We start from the raw sequence: 20,039 nt of genomic DNA, 5'->3' as shown, positions 1-20,039 counted from the left end.
AAGTAAATAAAAGCCTAAGTCTAAGAACAAAATAAGACATTTATCAAAATGTCATACAAAATGGTATAGTATTAAACAGTCAACAAAGTTTATCAGTATTAGTCAAGAAATGAATCAGGTGGGAATCATGGGGAGATCCTGGATTTCAGTGTTTTGAGACTGAATAAGTTCTGATTCATCATACAAATGTATATCTTAATTTCAAATTCATATATTTTAAACAAAACTGAAGCAAATATTGCAGACTTAATCCCATATTTTCAAGTCAAAATTTAAATCTCAAAAAGACCTAACATCCAGGAGCTTCTGGACCCCCACCAAGGCATTCCCCTGGACCCACTGGGGGCCTTAAGTGGCTCCCAGACCCCTTGCCAAAATTATTTGGTACCTCCTACTTTCTGTAAAGTACCTCCTGCCTGAAAAATTAATGAAACCCCTGGTGTTACGCACTCAACCTTAATCAGAATGTATAAAATGATATCATATATGTACCTGTGCCAATATACAGAAGCACAAGTTCGGCATTTTCTCTAATTTCCAGTGAATTTAACCATCTCTTGATCCATTTTGTACATACTAATTATCTCTCATTCAATTTTTTTCGTTATATTTTGAATTATATTGTAACATCATTGTAACATGGTGATTTTCCATTTGACATTTGATGTTACACACAATGGAAATGGAATTATACATGTAAATTTCATTGTTTTTATGAAATTAGATAAGAAGTGTCTTTTTAAGTACCATTCTCTGTAAGAATCGGGCAATGAGTGGCACATCATTTTTCTCAACTTGGTCTTTTTTGCCTCAAACATATTCCAATATATCTAGAAAACAACTGAAAAGCTATTTATTTATCCTGAAGCATTGGTGACAAAGATATTTTTTTTATTGCTTGTATAAGGAAAAAGTTCAGGAAAATTTTCCTGCCCTTTTTCCATCTATAGTGCATTTCAACTAAACTTGACCTATTAATATCTTAAAAGGCAAACTTTACAACACTTTGACAGTAATTTCTTGAGGTTATGAGGTATAAATACATTATTGGATAATGGATATATGCCACACTTCATACACATTTTGCCTGATTCTTAGACGGAAAAGTACTTAAAATATAGTACAAAATGAAGGTATCGGATATCTTTTATCAGTTAAATGACCTTATTTTAAAGCTTGCTAAAAGAACCTTCAATTTACTACCTTAATTGCTGAAATTTGATACTCCACAAATAAAATGTTCAAAGAAAGAAGTTGTATTGAAAGCCTCACTAAAGCCTACCTCTGGATGGAAGAAGATTTCTGGCCCGAGGAATCTTTCATATCCTACATCAACACTAAACTTTTGTTTGGTTATACTGTTCATGCCTTCAAACTTTTTCATCCATTTGGCTGGATCTGTGTCATATTTGGCAAATTCTTTTGCTATATCAGGACATACATAGGAATATCTTTCCTGAAAAGATTACAAAGATAATAGACATATAATACAGACCTAATTCTACAAGGCCTAACAAACTAAGGGGGAAAAGGCAACATTGGAAGTAACTGCATTAAAGAAACATAATGGTAAAATGTGGATATTGCACTTAAAGTGGAAGTAAATTAGATCTGATTAAACTAAATATTCTTTAAAAATTTCATTATAGAATCAATTGGATTCTTCAGGAATTTTTTTAAATTTAAAACCATTAATGTAAGCAACTTTGAATAAAAAAAAAAAAGAAAAAAGAAACTAATTTTTGTTGGTTGAAAATCACCTCATTACTCACTTTAAGGAACAAACAAATAAACAAATGCACTAGTGTCATCAGGTGCTCCAGATCCGGGTTAAGTGATAGGAGACAAATCTTATATCAAACAAAACCAGATCGACCACTAAGACTTTTTTGCTTCAAATCATTGCAAGTTTGCAAGTTCCACTATTAGGTGGTTTATGATTCGTGTACGGACGTGGTTATCTTGGCAAAGAATCATTTAAGGGCGTAGACCAAGGGTAAGGGACACAACTCCTACAAATCATTGGAACGTTCATATTCAGCATTTTACATCAATCTCATGTAAGCATCAAAGAAACTTGGACTGATTTCATTCTGTTTCAAAGGAAAGTTTGAAAGAGTTTGGTGAAATTGGATATGATACAAACATACGTGTATCACTGATTTCAAGAGTGATGTCCCTTATCTTAGGTCTACCTCCTTAAAATGATATACAAATGCATTTTCACATGAACTTGATGCATCATGTTCATGAAAGAAACTTTATTTATAAAACTTGTATTTCTGATAAAAATTACCTAGTGTTTCTTCAATTTCAGTGTTTTAAATTTATAAATGGGAAATTAATAATATTGTTCCTGAAGCATGCAATACATCTGTAACACGATGTTTTCAATAGTTAAGACCCATAACTGGGAATTTTTTTAAATAATCTATGGAAAATGAAAGAGAAATCAAGATCCAAGATTCTTGCGGAAAAAAATCACAACCTACACCCAATCCATTTTCTATACCTACTTTTATGGCTTTAGCAGTTTCTAATGATTGTTCTGGAGGAATGCCAACTTCTCTCTCTCGTAACAACTGCTGTATGAAATATGTAATATCTCTCCCAGCAATGGGAATGTGTTTGATACAGCTCCCTATCACATAACCTTCAGCCTGAAATAAGATTCAAAATGATTTATACTGAAAGAGACTTCTATTCATCCCCTACAATAAGGAGATAGACCTGGTATAAGGGGCATAACTCTTGAAATCAGAGATATATTTGTATCATACTCAATTTCACCAAAGCCTATCAAGCTTTCATTTGAAACAGAATGAATCAGTAGAATGTTACTTTGATGATTATATGAGATTGATAAAAAATGTTGACTACAAATGTTCCAATGATTTGTAAGAGTTAAGTCCCTTACCCTAAGTCTTCCTCTTTAAAATACCTTAGTTATCTCCCATCTAGCTGCGAAACGTAGCTCTAACTATTTATTTGTATTTTCTTAACATTATCGCAAAATCAAAAAAAAAAAAGATTAAGCGCTATGATTTCACAGCTATCTCCCATCTATTGCTGTACTTTATCTATATTTCAATTTATTTCATGCAATAACATAACCTCAACTATATTTCCTTTGATTTTAAAGGAATTTAATCATTGCATTTGTCCTACACAAGTTTAATAATAAGAAACTGAACAAAAATGAAATAAAATACACAACTCTCTTAAGAAATACAGCATTTTATGCAAAAATTTAATTCAGATGGAAAGTATGACTAGAAAAGTCTCTGTGCCTTGGTCATATGTGGTTGAATATTCCATGGCAGATTACACAGAGCAAGAATTAGATATTCTTGAAAAAAATAAAATAAACTTGCTATTGTTCTTTTTGATACAATATCTTCTTAATTTCATACTCACCACAGGAATAACGTGTGTAACACCATCACCAGAATCAATTACAGTTCCTGTTAGGGTTCTCTCCCCTACTTGTCGTGATGTCCAGGATGCAGCTAATGCTAAAACAGCCTGAAAATCAAGGAAAGAGACGTAGTAGTTGCAGGACTTTGTTCATGATAGTATTTCTAAAAACTGACCCTGTCAGGCAATAAAATACAGTTTGTGTTTTTGTCAGGCAATATTGTAGTAATTTTATTTTCCTATGAAATAGTTTACAAAACAAAACTGTGAGGAATTGTGTCTCAATTTGAATCACATGATCTACAATTTAACTTTCCCTTGCTCCAAATATAAGTTATACTTGTCCTGGCAACAAGTCAACATTTAAGGTAGTAGACCTGGGGTACCCCCAAAATTTTCCCATAATTCAATTTTTTTTTTTTATTTGTACATGATATTACACTAACTGTGGTGCATCATTTGTCAATGTTTAAGAAAATTCACTGCGCAGATATTGAACAATGAAGACTAAAATATTGCTATTTTGAGAAATCTGAATCCTTGGCCAAACTGAACCATATCTGGTATTTTAGGGTCATTTTGACAATATATTTCAATAAATAACTTAATAGTAGGTCAAATTCACTTCAAAGGGATTAATATATCAGATTTAACATGGAATTTCTTCTATCCATTTCGTAGATGAGATACTAGGCTTTTAATTTACCAAAATAACAAAAAAGGGGAATAATATTCAGCTATTTGCTTATATAAAAACCTTTATTGTTCAAAAATCCATAATTCAATTTTTGTACAAAACTTATATTATATGGACTATGCGTATGCAAATCAATAGACAGTTTTTTTTTGAAAAATTCATCGTGTAGTTTTTTAATGTTTTAATGATTGTAAGGCATTGTAATATATTTTATAAATAACTAATCATTATGGCTAAAATATTCAATAAGGTTACCAAATATCGAATTATGATGACTTATATTGATGAAAGAGCATGGTCTGGCACAGCTTGAGTCTACGTGCTTGCAAATTAATGTTACAAAAATATTCATACTTCTGCATGTAGGGACAAACTTATATGCTAAACATAGTTCAATGCTGAAGAGAGTCATACCTGTATATTCTGAACAAAGCAACAAAATGAAAACAGAAAGTTTGAAGTCTTATAAGAAATTTTAAAACAGAAAGTATATTTCTTATCTCTTAAAGGTTAAGAGTTATAAAACTGGCAAGGTTATTGGTTAGCCGTACTGTCTCATGACAGAGATTATTTTTATGTTTCAATATGAATATTTTATCAAAAGGTTTGCAGTAGAAAGCATCATTTCAATTTCAAACGTTTTCCCACCTTATAAAAATATATTTCTCAACCTATCCATTTTAAATCTTTAATTAATACTTTAAAAGAGCAAAGTTACTGGGGCTGGCATCTTTGTTCTAGAAGTTGAACCCTTTCTTGGAGTTATGTCCCTTTAACATCAATATCTATTTGAAGCTGACATATTATGAGTCATTCAAACACTAGTGACTAAAATCCTTTCAAGCTGAATTACCTCCCTTACCCAAGGTCTACTGCTTTTACTGCTTTCTATTTGATAGTCAGAGTTCGCAAAAACTAATATGCCCTAAGTGGTCCCTCATGAGATCCAGCCCATCCCACCTAAAATTTTTTAGAGTCTATTGCAAAATTCACCAATATAGCTGGTCCTAACAAAATAATAATGAAGTTTTGACAGTCGGGGCTGACAATTTTTGCAAACTCTGGATAGTGGTTTAAAAAATTACATTTCATTGTTCAATGAATATCTTACATAAGTTTAAAATATTAACTATCATTTTTCTGTCCAGAAGCTTGAAGAATAATCTTAGAATACTGACTTTATTATATTGATAAATGTATTGACTGAAGATATAATTTTGGATTCTGTCATTTCAGAAAAATTAACAGAAGTTTCATCTTTCTGTTGCCAAAATAAATCCTTTTCTTATCTACCGTGAACACAAATTAATTGTATTATTGTAGTTGCTATATTTGTCAATGAATCAGTTTCAATCTTTATTTGTGAGTTCAAAAATTTTCATGTTTAGACACTAGTCAAGAAATTTTGTTCTCTTCGGAAATTGAAAAAAAATTCATGGAGATGTGACCCATGGAACATTGATTTTAACATTTCATAAGTAACTATGCTTTGCAATTGTAATGACACAGTTTCAGAAAATGATGACTTTTTTCCGATATGTGTACATGTACATGTATTCGCATGTAAATAGTACAGTACTGTCAACCAAAATTTTAATTTCTCCACTCTTCATAAAGGAGTCACTCATGCCCTTCACTTTAACTCCACCAAAGCAAAAACAAGGATAAAATTAAATTTGCTCAATTTCAAAAGTTTTTCTGTGCCATACTGAAATGTTATTAAAATGCTAGATCCATTAAATATACCTTTGCATAAAGACAGGAGAAGTTAATTACAGACAATTTTTTAAATGTTAATTCCACTGTGGAGAGTGGAGACACTGTGACTCCACTAAAAATATTTCCACGGTGGAGAGTGGAGAAATTAAAATTTGTATTGACAGTAGTGTATTAGTGTTCATTAAAGAAAAGGCCTCTTACCAAAGTATTAATGAAAGAGTAATCAAGGGAACCAGGGTTATAGCGGTAATCAAAAGAATGCAATCCAGGGACAAGGACCAGACATTGAAAACAGACATATACAACAAAGAACATAAAGTAACCAAAATCATAACATATAAAGCAAAAAAAGCAAATGAGCAACTTGGACTTCACTAAAAACTGGGAGCATGGACCAGGTGCACCGGTAGGGTAAGCGTCCTCTGCTTTAAATACATTATTTATCTTCAAACTTTTCCACTTGCAAGAGATATCTGACATCAATTCCTTATGATAAAACTAGAGACTCCAATAAACCTATTAATATTCATATTTTGTACCAAGAAATCTGTGTATGAATAGAATTTCTTGTCTTCACCATAACCTTGTAATTACCTGTACAGCTATGTAAAGTCCAGGTACGTTAAAAGATTCAAACATAATTTCTGCTGTGTATTCTCTATTCTCAGGTGTATTCAATGGAGGCTCTGTCTACAATTGAAAAAAATCCGGGTTAGTAGCAAATTACTTAAGATATCTTTAATCTTCTACGCACCATGCAATTATTGAATTTATCCATCATTGCATGGCAATAGACATTTAAAATGTCTTTACCACAATCTTGTAAAAAAAAAACCCAAAAAAAACAATATTCAATTCACACTATATAAATTTTGTTAACAGCGAAAATTAAATTTTACTTCCTGGTTTGAATATACTTAACCAGCAAGTAAGGTAGAATGTTATTGCTTTGCCTCATTTGCTACTTAGCTTAAACAATAATACAGTCCCATTTCACAGGACAAGTGAAATTTTGTTGTGGTAAAGTCCTTTACTATATTTCCTTTTCCCTTTGGGAAGGAAAATACTTGGATTTCAAATAGGACTTGTTTTCTTTACTTCAGAAAGCAGACTTTAATTGTGGGAAAGTTATTCTTCATTTAGATTTTTTCCGTGTGAACCTATTTTTTTTAAATCCTAGAATACTGCATAAATACAATCACATTCACTTTGACTACTAGTTGGGGTGGGAAAATTAAGAGGTCATAGGACTTAGCTAAAACTTTCAAACAGTTTGTGTTTATGGAATATGGTTTTTGACAATACAATGCAGGGACAGAAATTGAAAATACTTGTATAGTGGCCCTTAAAAAAGCAGAATCCAGTAGCCAAACTAATAATTCTGCTAACCCAGAGCTATTTTCAATTTATAATATAGCAGCTGGGCTACTGATTAAAAAAATTCATTAGCCTAGGTCAAAATTTAGGGGCATGGGCTACTGGACCCCCGCTAATTTCCATACCTGCAGTGTCTGTGCATACTAAAAGAGAGGGTTGCAGCATTTTTCTTGGTTAACTTCTGTCATCCAAGAATATGTAAAACAAAGTCCAATAACAACAGCATTTTTTCCTAAATGAAAACTCTTGGGAGTTCTTCATATGTTGAAATGTTTAGGGCTATTTCAGTTAAACATATGAGGGGGATACACTTTAATACTTTGTATATGGGTGGGTGTTCAGGTCTTTTGATAAAATATGAAGTTTAATACTGATACAAAACATCAATAGAACTTTTATGGGTGGCTCCCCTGGTGAAAAAAAATGCTTTCCTTGAGTTCTTCGTATCTTTTAATGGAACACCCTTAATGCACTTGAACCAAGCAAAAAATCAAATAATAATAGCATTGAATCATTATTTTGCCTTAAATCTCTGAGGTATACTTATCATTATGGTTTAGTACACTTAAGTGCCCTTCATCCAAAATTGTCCCCTTCTATCCATTTTATCTAGTGGAATCACTGCAATACCCAGGGTTTGACACTAAATTCATTCGTTTGGTGGTCAACAGGACTACTTCAGTGGTAAAACAGGTAGTCCACAGACGGTAATGACAATTCTCTCCTAAGATTTTGTGAAAAATAAAGCAAAATTTAGATAGCCCATAGGACTACCATGAAATTTTTTTTAAGTAGTCCTCTCCAAAATTAGGCTGGCACAGGACTACCAGACTACTGTTAGTGTCCATCTCTATTTACCACTTACCAACAAAAAGTAATGATCCTCTGGTTCAGCTCTGAGGTATTTAAATATAACTTGTTCCATGTATCTTTCCATTAAATCCCAATCTTCAATGATACCATGTCGTACTGGCCACTAAAAAAGTTATCAGATTTTAGTTTAAAACAGAAAACAGTTAAGGACTTTTTTTCTATGTTTCCTTGCATTTGCAAGCCACTTATTAATTAAAATAGTTTATATAGCGATGTATTGGATCCGAGTCGGCTGAAATGGTTACATTTCCTGTTCGAATGTAAATCAGGTATTTTACTAAAACAATGACGTCAAGTCCGACCGTTTACAAAAAAAGATGTTTTAATTTGCCAAGTTGTGTATTGATACTTGACATCTGGAATCAGTTCATTAAGCAGATTAAATTATTGTTTCACCTTTTAAATTGATCTTTTGTTATTTGATAATTAAATGACAATGGGTCCGAGGACAGGTTTGCACACCCAGTATTGTGTATTTAACTCTCCACCGCACACAGGTGAAGAAGTTATAATTAGATGACTTGTTTTAAAAGAACAATAAGAAGCAAGTTGTATTTTTTTGTATAAACTATGAAATGCATTAAATAGCAGTAAAACTTTATTTATTTCACATAAAACTGATCTCAAAAATACAAAATGGCTCAATGTTTTCTTTAGTTGACGACTTCGGTTCTGATTCCCGAAAATTACAGACCTGAAAATTATGCCTCCAGAAAAAAAATCTAGAAACTCATTGTTTTGGTGTTTTGGTGTATACCACGTACCCCCCTCCTGGAACAAAAAAAAAATTGAAAAAAGTGTGTGGTATACACGGAAGAATATGGTATACGAAAGCAGAACACTTTAACAGATGTTGTTTTTGTCAGTTTTATGGGTTTTTGTCATCTAATGACATTTTAAACAGTAATCTGGCATTAAGACAAATTAAAAGTTTTAATGCATGTAGCTGTTGAGAAAAAATACTGTCAACACTGCTGTTGCTAATTCGGTGATTCAAGTGATGGCTGGCAGTTGAAAAGAACAGTTCGTATGGATACAATCATTTCATTTCATACACTATATTACCTTAACACTGTAAGACGTAGCATTCAAAGCTTCATCACCAATAAAGAAATCTAAATCTTCCACCCCTTTACCAAGTCTTTGAATAGCCTTGTCTCCAACTGAGGCCGATTCTTTAACAGCAATTGCTGAAGGTACAATAAACTGTGGTTCTGTGTTACCAGCATACCCCATCTTGGTGTACCTATAAATAAATAAACAATACCCTTAAGACGTGAAGTCATTTTTGAACATTTTTCTGGTTCTGTTTCTAGAATAGCAATGGTACATATACATGTAATTAAGCTGCCTCAAAATGGACAGGCACACTTTGAAAATTGAATTTTTTACCCTTTAATTTGCTTTGCCATATCAAATACAGTCAAACCTCGGTAGCTCGAACTCCAAGGGACCGTTGAAATGTGTTCGAGTTATCAGGAGTTCGAGAAATTGAAGTTCGTATATTTCCGGATTTTTTTCGGTGTCGGTCCAAGTTCAACTTTATCATTAGAAATTGCCTACTTCCTACGAAGTTTTGTTAGTTCATAGATCTTTTTCGTTCGCTTTCGGAACATTATGTTGATTTGTGGACATTAAAAATGCTGTGTTCGCTTTTAAAAACGTTCAGAGTTCGAGTTCCTTGGTCAATAATTTGTTTTCATCCGATTTTCTATCATGCTTTTATCATATGGACTTCGGAACATTCTCGCACTTCAATCAGTGTTATGTTAAAGATCAAAACTACCTAATTAGTGATGACTTAAATTTTACCTGTAATTAACTAAAATGACACTGATTAATGATAGGGTTTCAGTTTTTCACACCTTTTATTACCCAAGATGACGAGTTCGAGTTAGTGAGGGTTATTCTCCAAGATTTATTACCACACGGACCGACTAGTCAGTTCGAGTGTTCGAGAAATCGAAGTTCAAGAAATCCAAGGTTACTTATATTGATTATATAGGAGAAAATTTGGTACTTTGAATTGTGTTTGAGAAATCCCGGGTGTTCGAGCCATCCGAGTTCAAGCGAGTGAAGTTCGACTGTACTTTATTTCTCTAAACATCAATATTCATACAGTGCTCGCCTAGGGCTAGTGAAATGATATGTATATATGTGATGTATTTCTTGTTTCAGACTTCATAGAATTCTATACAGTCCTCAATTATTCAGGCTAGTTGTTGAGAATTTTGAAATAAAGGACTGTGTATATACAAATGTATGCAACATGTAGTATAACTTTGTGGTCTACAAGAAAGAATTAAGCATTCGTGATTGTAATCCTATTGTGTTGGACACATTTACACCATCACATTAAGGTCATGACGACTTCATTAAATTTTAAATAAATAATCTAGCATTATCGAGTTATACATTTTGTAGTCCAAAAACAGAAAATTATAATTTTTGTAAGACTTAAGTCCAATCAAATCCCATTACTCAAAACACAAAAGAATGGAAATTTATAAAAATCTGAAAGGGACTCCTCACATCATTAAAAAGAAACGACCAAAATTTGTGGATGCATTGCGCAAATTGTGAATAACAGAATTTCACATGCATGACAGGCATATAACAACCAATTGCCCTTTTTGGCCTCATGTTAATGGTCTGGTTTTCACCAACATACATTTTTCATAAGTTTAAAGCCTCAAAAGGTAAAAATTACACGTACTATACAGTTACAAGTTTAGGGTGAACAACTTAACACGAAATATTTCAAAATAGCCATGACAGGAAAATCATTTGTTAAGCAAATTATTGTATAAAAAGCTGTGAAGCTTTCATTTTCACAGCTGTTTCTGCAAAATAGAGGCATGCTAAATTTCTTTTATGGAAACTTTCAATCTAACTTATTTAATAATAAGACAAATACATACATGAATGTATCTTGGCCTAGTAATTAATTTTTCTTACGTAAAATACAGTGTTCTACGATTTTTCAGAAATTGAGGCTTCCTCTGGAAAAATCCAGGGTTTGACACTAACAGTAATCTGGTAGTCCTGTGCCACCTTAGTTTAAGAGAGGACTACCCAGAAATTTTATTGGGTAGTCCTTTGGGCTAAATTTATTCTTAAAATCTTACTACGCCTAAAGACAGGGCCACAAGATTACTTTGAGGACTACCTAATTTATTGATCAGATACATGTAGTACTTTGGGATACCTAGGCTAGCTAAAAAAAGTTAGTGTTAAACCCTGGAATGTACATATAATGTACACCATTTATACAGTGTAGGGTGTGTAAAACTTAAGACTAGGATCCATTGTAGAATGAAGATAGTCACATTTTGAAAACATTAAAAGTCCTTGAATTCCATTTGACCCAACCACTATAAAAATTGAAGTGTATAATTACAATTTCATAGGCTGATCTCTGTATGAAAAAGGAGCAAATCATTTCCTGGTTTGATGAAAGTAACACTTCCTTAATCAAGCAAAACATACAAACCCTGTTCCTGTGTCAATAATAACAGCTGGGGTGCCTGTAGCCCCATAATACTTTCCCACTGACATAACTCAATCTCACACGCCCAAAAATATCTTGGACAATAGTAAAGATGGCTGAAATAAGATAGTCCTTGATGTCCTGGAGGAAGTGACACTTAGTAAACAAGTTTATGAGTTTTTAGTCATAAACGTAGCTTCCTGTAGGTTATGCATATTCATAACCCTCTTAGGCTTAGCAGGCTTAATTGAAAACCCAAACCACGTGAACAGACTTGTGTCTGCACACAAGGAAGAAAAAGTTTAAATTTGTTCGTGTTCCTTTTCAAAAAGCAGGAAATAGATACTGAAATACATATTTACATGTGTATTGCACCAAAAACCGCCCATCTTTCTACCTGTACGGTTTTGGGTAGGGATTATGGGATTAATGGATTTATGGCCTATGCATACCCGGTTCCGCAGTCCACAACAACTGCGGGTAGTCGGCCAGCCATTTTATTCGAGAATGTGAGGTGTTTTCTGGTGTTTTGACTAAAAGTTCAATGCAGGAAGTGACTCAGCCGGCGACATGAGAAACAACATGGCGGATGGGAGGCACTCGGTATTCTTCGCGTTATGTCGTTAGTTTCCGTAAATTTGTCCGGAAACCAACGGAGTTCGTCGAATGTATAAAAAGGGGGAATCGCTGCAACAGACACTTTTTTCGTTGTTGTATTTGGAAACTGTCGTTTATTATATTTATAGGCAATTTAAAACAGAATAGATTTAAAAAAGAAAAGACCCATTTAATTTAACTGATGCATAATCGGGTAAATTTCAAATCAAACGAAGTGCACATGCACTGACATGCTTGTATATATCTTATACCAACATCTAAGTCACTGTTAACAAATCGTTTTTTTAATATTCCATTCTTGTTTTCTTTGGTAAAGTGAAATTATTAAGAGTTCCTTCCTTTAAACAATTAAAAATATTGTAATAACCTTCGCAAAGCAACTTGAGTTCTGTTATACAAGTACATGTACTAAGTAATCATAAATGTACGTGATTCTCGATATTTCAAATTAAAAAAAAACTTGCAAAACAAAACAAAACAAAACAAAACATGCAATAACCTTTGAGAGCGCCCGGGTTTACGATATTGTCGTCTAGTCTCTGTGTTTTTTTTTTTTTTTTTTGCATTTCAATTGTATTTAAAATTCATACTGAAGTCAGTGCATTTATCATATTATTTAATGTGTGTACAGCCAAGTACATCTATATACACCATCACAGCACCCAGTCTATAATTATACTCTTGGTGCAAGGAATATTATTTCAAAACCTAATACTTCGACCTGGTTAAAGAAAGACGCTCAATGCACGCTTCTCTATCTAAAGCTAATATGTTTGTATAAAGTATTTTAGTATTAATATTTTCTGTAGAAATCAATTAAAACATATGACATGAATGTAAGCTGGTTCTAATCGATGGCGTTTGTAAACATTAGTGGCTTTGAATCATAAATTTGATGAAACTTTTTAACTCATAAAGGTTCAGATAAGAAGAGAACAGCTAGTCGAGGAATGACGGGAAATCTGAGTACGTGATAAAACTGAAAACTTATGTGATAGGTGAGTTTGCCTTTTCATGTTACGATTTTAAAAAAGGAAATAAAGGAGTGCGATACTGAACTTGAGAGGATTACTCGTTTCTCAGGAAAATGCACTGGACATGTGTTCTCAAATGTCGTCTATAATTAAAATCAAATTTTTAAAAGCCGACCTTCCATTGCTTCCAGTTTTTAGATATGCTCTTGATTTTCTGTTATTAAAAAAAACCAGGAGTGATGAGAGATTTACTTTTACTCTTAAACGAGAGGTATTATACATTCATAAATATGAATATAATATTTACATTGTAGTTATACGCCTGTCTAGTAGACACTGTACTCCTAGACAAGTGTTTTCCTTAACTCTTTTAGTCATTATGTACATATTATGTACACATTGTATTTCTACTTCAGTCCGGTAAAATACAATAGAACGTATGTAAATGAATAAATATACAACCTTTTTGCAGATTTTTTAACAGATTTTTTTTAACATTCATGTGGGTGGTAAAGGGTTATTTTCGTGCTCCAGTTTTGGGCCTTTTTATATCTTGTGTTATCGTGTTACAGGCTCCTTATTAACCATGTTTCGTGCAAATGACCAAAATCATCCAAAATCATTTTACGTGCTCCGTACCACCCCCACAAAACGTATAAATGCATGTGCATTGTACAGTATGCAGTAGTTTTAATTTGAATGAAGATTTTCTGTCAATCTGATCATTACTTACAGACAACAGACTGACAGCAACAATCATGCCCAGTAAAATGAGATCAAAATCCATCGGTGGAAAATCTGCTCGGCAGATTATTGACCAGACTAAAAACAGACAGGTACGGTATTATAGTAGAGTAATATAAGATAATACAGTGAAATAAGGATCCCCAAAAGGACTAAAGGGACTATGATAAAAAATAAAATCCTCTGACTTAAAGTAAGTCAACTTCTAAATCTGGTATGTTGCCCTACGTGAGTAGCAAGTAAAGACTGTAGAGTTAAATAGTTTCATCCGCATTTACTGTTCAGTACTTTTTATTATAAGTTAATATTTCTGGACATTCAACAATCAGTACATTTGTCCCTTGACTTAACTGGAAAAAGTGCAATTGAAATAGAAAATCACGGTGTTGTATGATTCCCAGGACTGAGATATTTTTAAATTTCATATTTATACGAACATTATCGCTTATGTATTTTTAAAACAATGTCCCAATTATTTAGCTTAATACAGTGGAACACATTGACAATATTAGTTTTATAACAGATGGAAGTTTTTTTTATATTTAAACCAATGGGATTAATATGCACGCATGTGAAGGAAGAATGATGTTTATATTAGTATCGGGTATATTATTATTATTAGAATTAGTATATGGTTTTTCAGTTTAGTTACTGCTTCTAATTGACATGTTGGGTCATCATACTTCGCAAAGAAATGAGAAGGCGTTATATGCACAAATATCACATCAAAAGTCTCTCGCTTTCTCCACACAAGATGAAGATGAACACCAAAAGTCTATATCTCTTATTTCATTGTGCCTAATTGCAAATTTAAATTGCAAGTTGTTCTGTTGATTTATGGGTAACATTTGAAATGGTGATTAACTTTTAATTAATATGAAATACAACAAATTTTGTTCCGTAGTGTGTCGTTTTTGCCGAGATGATGAAATTAAATTGGTGTTTGTTGTTCGTAAGTGAAGATGGATTCTATCATTTTAAGTGCGATGCCCGCCAAAAACTGAGTCAATTAGCAGATATGGCATTGTAATAGATGTACTTGTTCAGCCGAATGTTTCATGCGTTGATACAAACGATATGTGATACGTATCTCTGCGTGCTTGAATTAAAAATATAGAAGAACGTAACAGAAATTAATATCACTGATGTTGATCATTTATTCATTTTATAGATAAAAAAACAAGTTATCCTTTTTCTTTTATTCCTTCATTTTTTTGTGGATGAAGATGCAAAATACTCATAATTCTAAAAGACAATTGTAAATCATGTATGATACGATATAAATATTCGTTAGGTTGATTCAATTCTTGATTGACATTTACACAATGAAGAAAATTTGGAGATCGATGAATTAACATTCCGAATTTATTCAAATCTAATAAAAGTTTGATAAAGTTATATTCAATACATGTCAACTCTTTACATTTCGTTGAGAGTTTGAGATAAGGTTTTAGTTAATAAACAAACAAAAACCTATGTGCCTTTTTGACTGACAGGGTTGGTGGAAACCTCAGTGAATTCGCACACAGGTAATGAATACTTCTTTAAGCTCTTCTTCTTTCTGCATCTTTTTGCCCAGTTAATCAAAACAGAGATTTTAAGCTTGAGCTTCCGGTGTACATCTTGACACTCCATATTTGTTGCATGTCGAACAGAATCATTGCCAGAAACCCAGCGTACAACATAGTTTAAAAAATGTGATAAGTTTAGTCACTTAAATATACAAGGTATATCTTTTCTTTTGCACTGTTTCTAAAAATCTCAAATTCCCTCAAATTTCACTCATACAAATGGCTCAAGAATATGAGAACCTGCCATTTTTACTACTTTCGCTTATACTTTTTAAGTTATTGTTAATCTTAAGGCCACAATATTTCTATTACTACTTGTTACAAGTTACATATATGTGTCTTGTTTTATTACACATGTACCACTTCTTAATTTAGCAGTTGCATAGAGCTATATTTGACCCAAAGGCAAGAGGTTGGATAGGACCACAGAAAGAAACTCATTCAAAATGGGCAAAAGCTAGAGGAGCTGTTATGGTATGGTCGGCGATCTTAAGCAGAATCTTTTTCACAAATAAAGTTTTGCTGAAACAGCCAATGCTTATTTTTTGTTTTACATTTTTTGTAATGTTAAAAATACAGGCATGTCTAAAATGCATATTTCTACCATGTATTTGTTGCTTAAACCTAAAACCATTACATTTCTTGCATCTGATAGAAATACGAAACTATACAATTTCGATAACAATTAATTTGTGCACTTTAAGTATTCATGTCAGTAATTTATATACAGTTAACGTATATTGCCGAAAAATACCAAATTTATTTGACGAGTCAGGTCGCAAGGGTTCCCTAGCTAATCTGACTGCTTCGAAGCGAGTGCAAATAAATAAACCGATGTTTCGACAATATTCATGTATTTTTTATCCTACAACCACATAAATAAAACATACAAAATTTGTCCAAATAATTATCTTTGAGCGCGGCGATCGGCGAGGGCACCTTTAAACTAGTTACCTGTTTCCTGTTTTTGACGTTGCTCATAACTATAAAGGTAACCGGGAGACGATGTTATGCAGTGGAGGAATAAAGCTTTACGTTATTTGTATAGTAGAAAGCTTAGTTGCAGAATAACTGTTAATTATATACTTGTAATTTGTTTTCTGATTTTGATACACGCAGATAGCCGTTCTCTTTTTTGTTCTTTTAGTTCCTTGGTATAAAGAATGCAGCAACCAGACCAAGAATAGACGTAGCATCACTAGTAAAAGCAACGGTAAGTTTGTATGATAAAATTAGAGTAACAACAGAAAAAAAGAACACTAATAGACCCTTTTGTGCTAACTGTGGGATAGTCGATGAGCATGCGTGGAGCATACTTAATATACACTTCCGCGAGGAAAATTCTTTTGTTCTACCTAAGATCACCCAAAAGTCTTCAATACACCCTTTTGTGCTAAATGTGGGATAGTCGATGAGCATGGGTGGAGCATGCTCAATATACACTTCCGCAAGGAAAATTCTTTTATTCTACCGAAGTCATACCTTGCGGAAGTGTAAACTGAGTGTGCCCATCAAAAGGATCTATATGTGTAAACACACCTTGAAATTAGCTCAGAAAATCCCCCGACAACAAACGTAATATATTCCATGGTAACAATGACGACACTTCTTCAAAATAAACTGAAAGTGAAAAAAAAACGACACGAAGACACATTAATTACTAACATTGTCAAACAGTATTGACATTGGAGCGAAACCATTCATTTCTAGCCTTGTATAATGCTGCAAGCTCAGCAGACAACTTGGAAATAGTGAACAAACATTCGAAATTGAAAAAAAATCAGATTAAGGCAAATAGTACTTTATAATGTCTATTGACATGCATACATGTATGTCCGTCTTCATCTCGAAATCATTACAGAAAAAGTCAGTGGAAGATATATAAGGAGCTAATGTTTAAAATATCATTTGACATTTACCAGAGGCAGAAGACTTCATGACCCCCCTTGAAATTCCTATAAAATACCTCTTGGTTTGCTTGTCGGTATACTAGCCCTGAGGTAAATACGTTGTAAAACAAAACAAGACAGAATAAAAACAAACAAAACCATCTTTTTATGTAATGTATCTGCAACTTCCTTTTTTCCAAATAGATAGATCGGAATGATTCATGATAGATTGTACAGTGGAACCTGTCTAAACCAAACCTCTTTTAAAAATTTAAATTAGTTCTGTTTAGACAGGCGTTCGGTTTACCAAGGATCAAAATACACTTGAATTGATAAAAAAAAACTTGAAATGTGTCTGATTTAGACAGGGTTCCGGATTTTCCATTGTTTGGTTTAGACAGGTTTTACTGTATATCCAATTGTTCATGCTTATGGAATTTAAATGAAATGGTAGAAATCAAGAAATCGAAACCTTGTACATGCAAATGACACAAGAACCACTAATGAAGACAGAACATCCTTTTATCGAACCAGCATGGCTGAACATTTGGACGAATTTTTAACCAAAATTGAAAAAAGCAGAACAAAACCTTAAAAAATAAACTAAAGAAAATGTAAAATCAGAGTAGCACACGAGCAATGCAAGAATCGTGTAAACTGATAGGGTACCTAAAGTCTAGGGATACGAAACCTACTATCAGAGTAGACAGGACTCTATAACATCTCTCACTACGATAGACTGATTTAGTTTCATTATTTATTTTCAGAGAAACACAATGAGTTTTCCAAGATCACCAGACTTACATGATATAAATATGCAAGTAAGGAAAAAAATGATATAACAATTTAAATGCACATTATATATGTTTGAGATTTTTAAAATTAATACCTACAAGTTATAGAAAGAATTACATATTCATGGTATTAGCGCCAAACAGAACAGGAAAACATACACGTGCACTTCGTGTCTTATGCTGTAATATCAAAGTATGTCTATGGTCATTTACCGTTAATACTTTAACCTACATGTACATGTATAATTTATAACGCATTACTTCCCCTTTACTGTAGCTAAATAATCTTATACATGTACATATATTACTATATTATAAAATATGTTTCCAGATCGTAGTAAATCTCTTTTGCTTTGATCCAGGTTTGAAAACATTCTATTCAAGTGTTTCTACAACAACAAAAGGCGATTGGCTCTACCAACTCGCGTTGTCCACAATCCCAGCTTTTTGTGGAGTCCGTGTTGCTCATTTATTCTTTAGCGTCTGTGTGTCTTCTTGTCTTATTTATGTTATAAGTCTTTGTGAAAGAACCATGAATATCCTGTCCCCGTTCCAACTCTGATCTCCTTGTTTTTGTTACTAAGAACACTGACGGATTATTTCACTAGATTAAGGTATATGTTACTTTCTATAATTGTATGATATATGTATATATAGTAACATTAAACATTTTCCTAACTTTCGTAGGCAACAATTAAGAACCAGACATTTATCAATGGTCCCTTTGAAACCAGTAAAAATAATGGAGCCGTCTGGCAACCACCTAACCCGATTGGAGCGGCACGGGAAAGGTCCAAACATTTTAGCTTTGACAGGCCGAAGACTTCCGATCGCGTTCGGCTATCATCGGCTGTGAGCAGCCATCAAGCACAATATCTGAAGAAAGTTTTACAAGATAAAGACAAAGAATTGGCAATGATGCAGAAACTTTTGACAAAATCTACTGAGGAAAATTCTCGTTTATCAAAAGAATTAGAAGGGTGAGAAGAATATATTAGATTATCAAAACAGTTACAAAGGTGAAGAGAATAACCTTAATGTATCTCATTTTCATACAAAACTTGAAACAGTTTGGTTTTCTTCCAGTTGGGATATACATGTATCTGGTAATAATTTGATATTGTTCGTTTCATTGACTTTTGAAAGCATTGACTGTCTTATGATTCGATTATATTTCTTGGTAGGCTGTTCCAAACATCCACAATTATTTTGGTTGATGTGATGTGGGATTTGTGATGAACACGAAACAATTAGCGGAACTTCTCTATATGATAACTGTTTGGAAAGGACGAACAAGAGAGGAAAGAATCCGATATTTTGATTTATTGACAAGTTTCAGATTTGCATTTTTTCCCATAACGACATTATGTTTCTTTCAGGTATCAGGGCAAGAACTACGACGAAATTTATTTGGAAAATCTGAAGTTGAAAGAATCGATATCGCGGGTATCAAGAGAGAACGTAATGCTACGTGGACAGCTGCAGCAAGACCGTAACCCCGCCGTACAGAGACTTAAAGAGAAGGACCAATTGTATGGAAGACTATTACATCAAAATACCTTGTAGCAACATAGTCTTTCTTCAATATCCAAATTCCGAAAAGAAAAAGAATGACACCTTGATTAAGATTGTTTTCAACATTAACCAACGGATTTACGTATTTCTATGACTGTCTCCACTTGGTTTTTGAAAATTTAATCTTTAACGTACATGTAATCGTGAACCGTTTGCGTTCTTCTAAAGGCTTTCATTATTTTGATTTTAATAAATTAGCAACACAAAAAACAGAGCCAAATTTAGAAGAAATACAACCAAAATAAATACGAACTAAATATTAGATAAGATAAAATATCAGCAAAAAAACACCGAAATGTCA

At 33.0% G+C, this 20,039-nt stretch overlaps 2 protein-coding genes across 3 annotated transcripts in view; one reads left to right on the top strand and one right to left on the bottom strand.

The window, feature by feature from the left end:
- The window catches only part of LOC148600188 (actin-related protein 3), a 21,874-nt gene extending 9,712 nt beyond the window's left edge, over positions 1-12,162 (bottom strand). The window contains exons 1-7 of one of the 2 annotated variants that reach the window (XM_088559357.1): positions 12,026-12,162; positions 9,149-9,329; positions 8,076-8,186; positions 6,428-6,523; positions 3,418-3,525; positions 2,517-2,660; positions 1,283-1,456 (exon numbers count right to left, since the gene is read on the bottom strand). In XM_088559357.1, coding sequence (XP_088415483.1) covers positions 1,283-1,456; positions 2,517-2,660; positions 3,418-3,525; positions 6,428-6,523; positions 8,076-8,186; positions 9,149-9,329; positions 12,026-12,069 — 858 coding nt within the window. In that variant the 5' untranslated portion in view covers positions 12,070-12,162. Of the gene's footprint in view, positions 1-1,282; positions 1,457-2,516; positions 2,661-3,417; positions 3,526-6,427; positions 6,524-8,075; positions 8,187-9,148; positions 9,330-11,576; positions 11,795-12,025 lie in introns of those variants that run through there. The other variant, XM_088559356.1, reaches the window with a different exon arrangement.
- Positions 12,036-20,039, top strand: LOC148600187 (uncharacterized). Its single transcript, XM_088559361.1, has 8 exons — positions 12,036-12,176; positions 13,110-13,189; positions 13,901-14,001; positions 15,856-15,954; positions 16,628-16,693; positions 18,137-18,190; positions 18,851-19,143; positions 19,543-20,039. Exons 3-8 carry the CDS (start codon positions 13,924-13,926, stop codon positions 19,727-19,729), a joined length of 777 nt encoding a protein of 258 aa, XP_088415487.1. The 5' UTR covers positions 12,036-12,176; positions 13,110-13,189; positions 13,901-13,923; the 3' UTR covers positions 19,730-20,039.

The sequence above is a fragment of the Perna viridis genome, chromosome 13 (genome assembly GCF_037379345.1).
Source record: "Perna viridis isolate PV_CMFRI_1.1 ecotype Kerala chromosome 13, ASM3737934v1, whole genome shotgun sequence".
NCBI classification, from domain to species: Eukaryota; Metazoa; Mollusca; class Bivalvia; order Mytilida; family Mytilidae; genus Perna; species Perna viridis.
The sequence above is the reverse complement of the archived record's forward strand: the minus strand, read 5'-3'. Positions and strand labels throughout refer to the sequence as shown.

What these genes read in the sequence shown, in the direction of transcription:
- LOC148600187 (XM_088559361.1), top strand. Translation starts at nt 13,924, where the DNA reads ATGCCCAGTAAAATGAGATCAAAATCCATCGGTGGAAAATCTGCTCGG. An exon ending in AAGCTAGAGGAGCTGTTATG is followed by an intron (nt 15,955 to 16,627) that starts GTATGGTCGGCG and finishes TTGTTCTTTTAG; the next exon opens with TTCCTTGGTATAAAGAATGC. An exon ending in TTATCAAAAGAATTAGAAGG is followed by an intron (nt 19,144 to 19,542) that starts GTGAGAAGAATA and finishes TGTTTCTTTCAG; the next exon opens with GTATCAGGGCAAGAACTACG.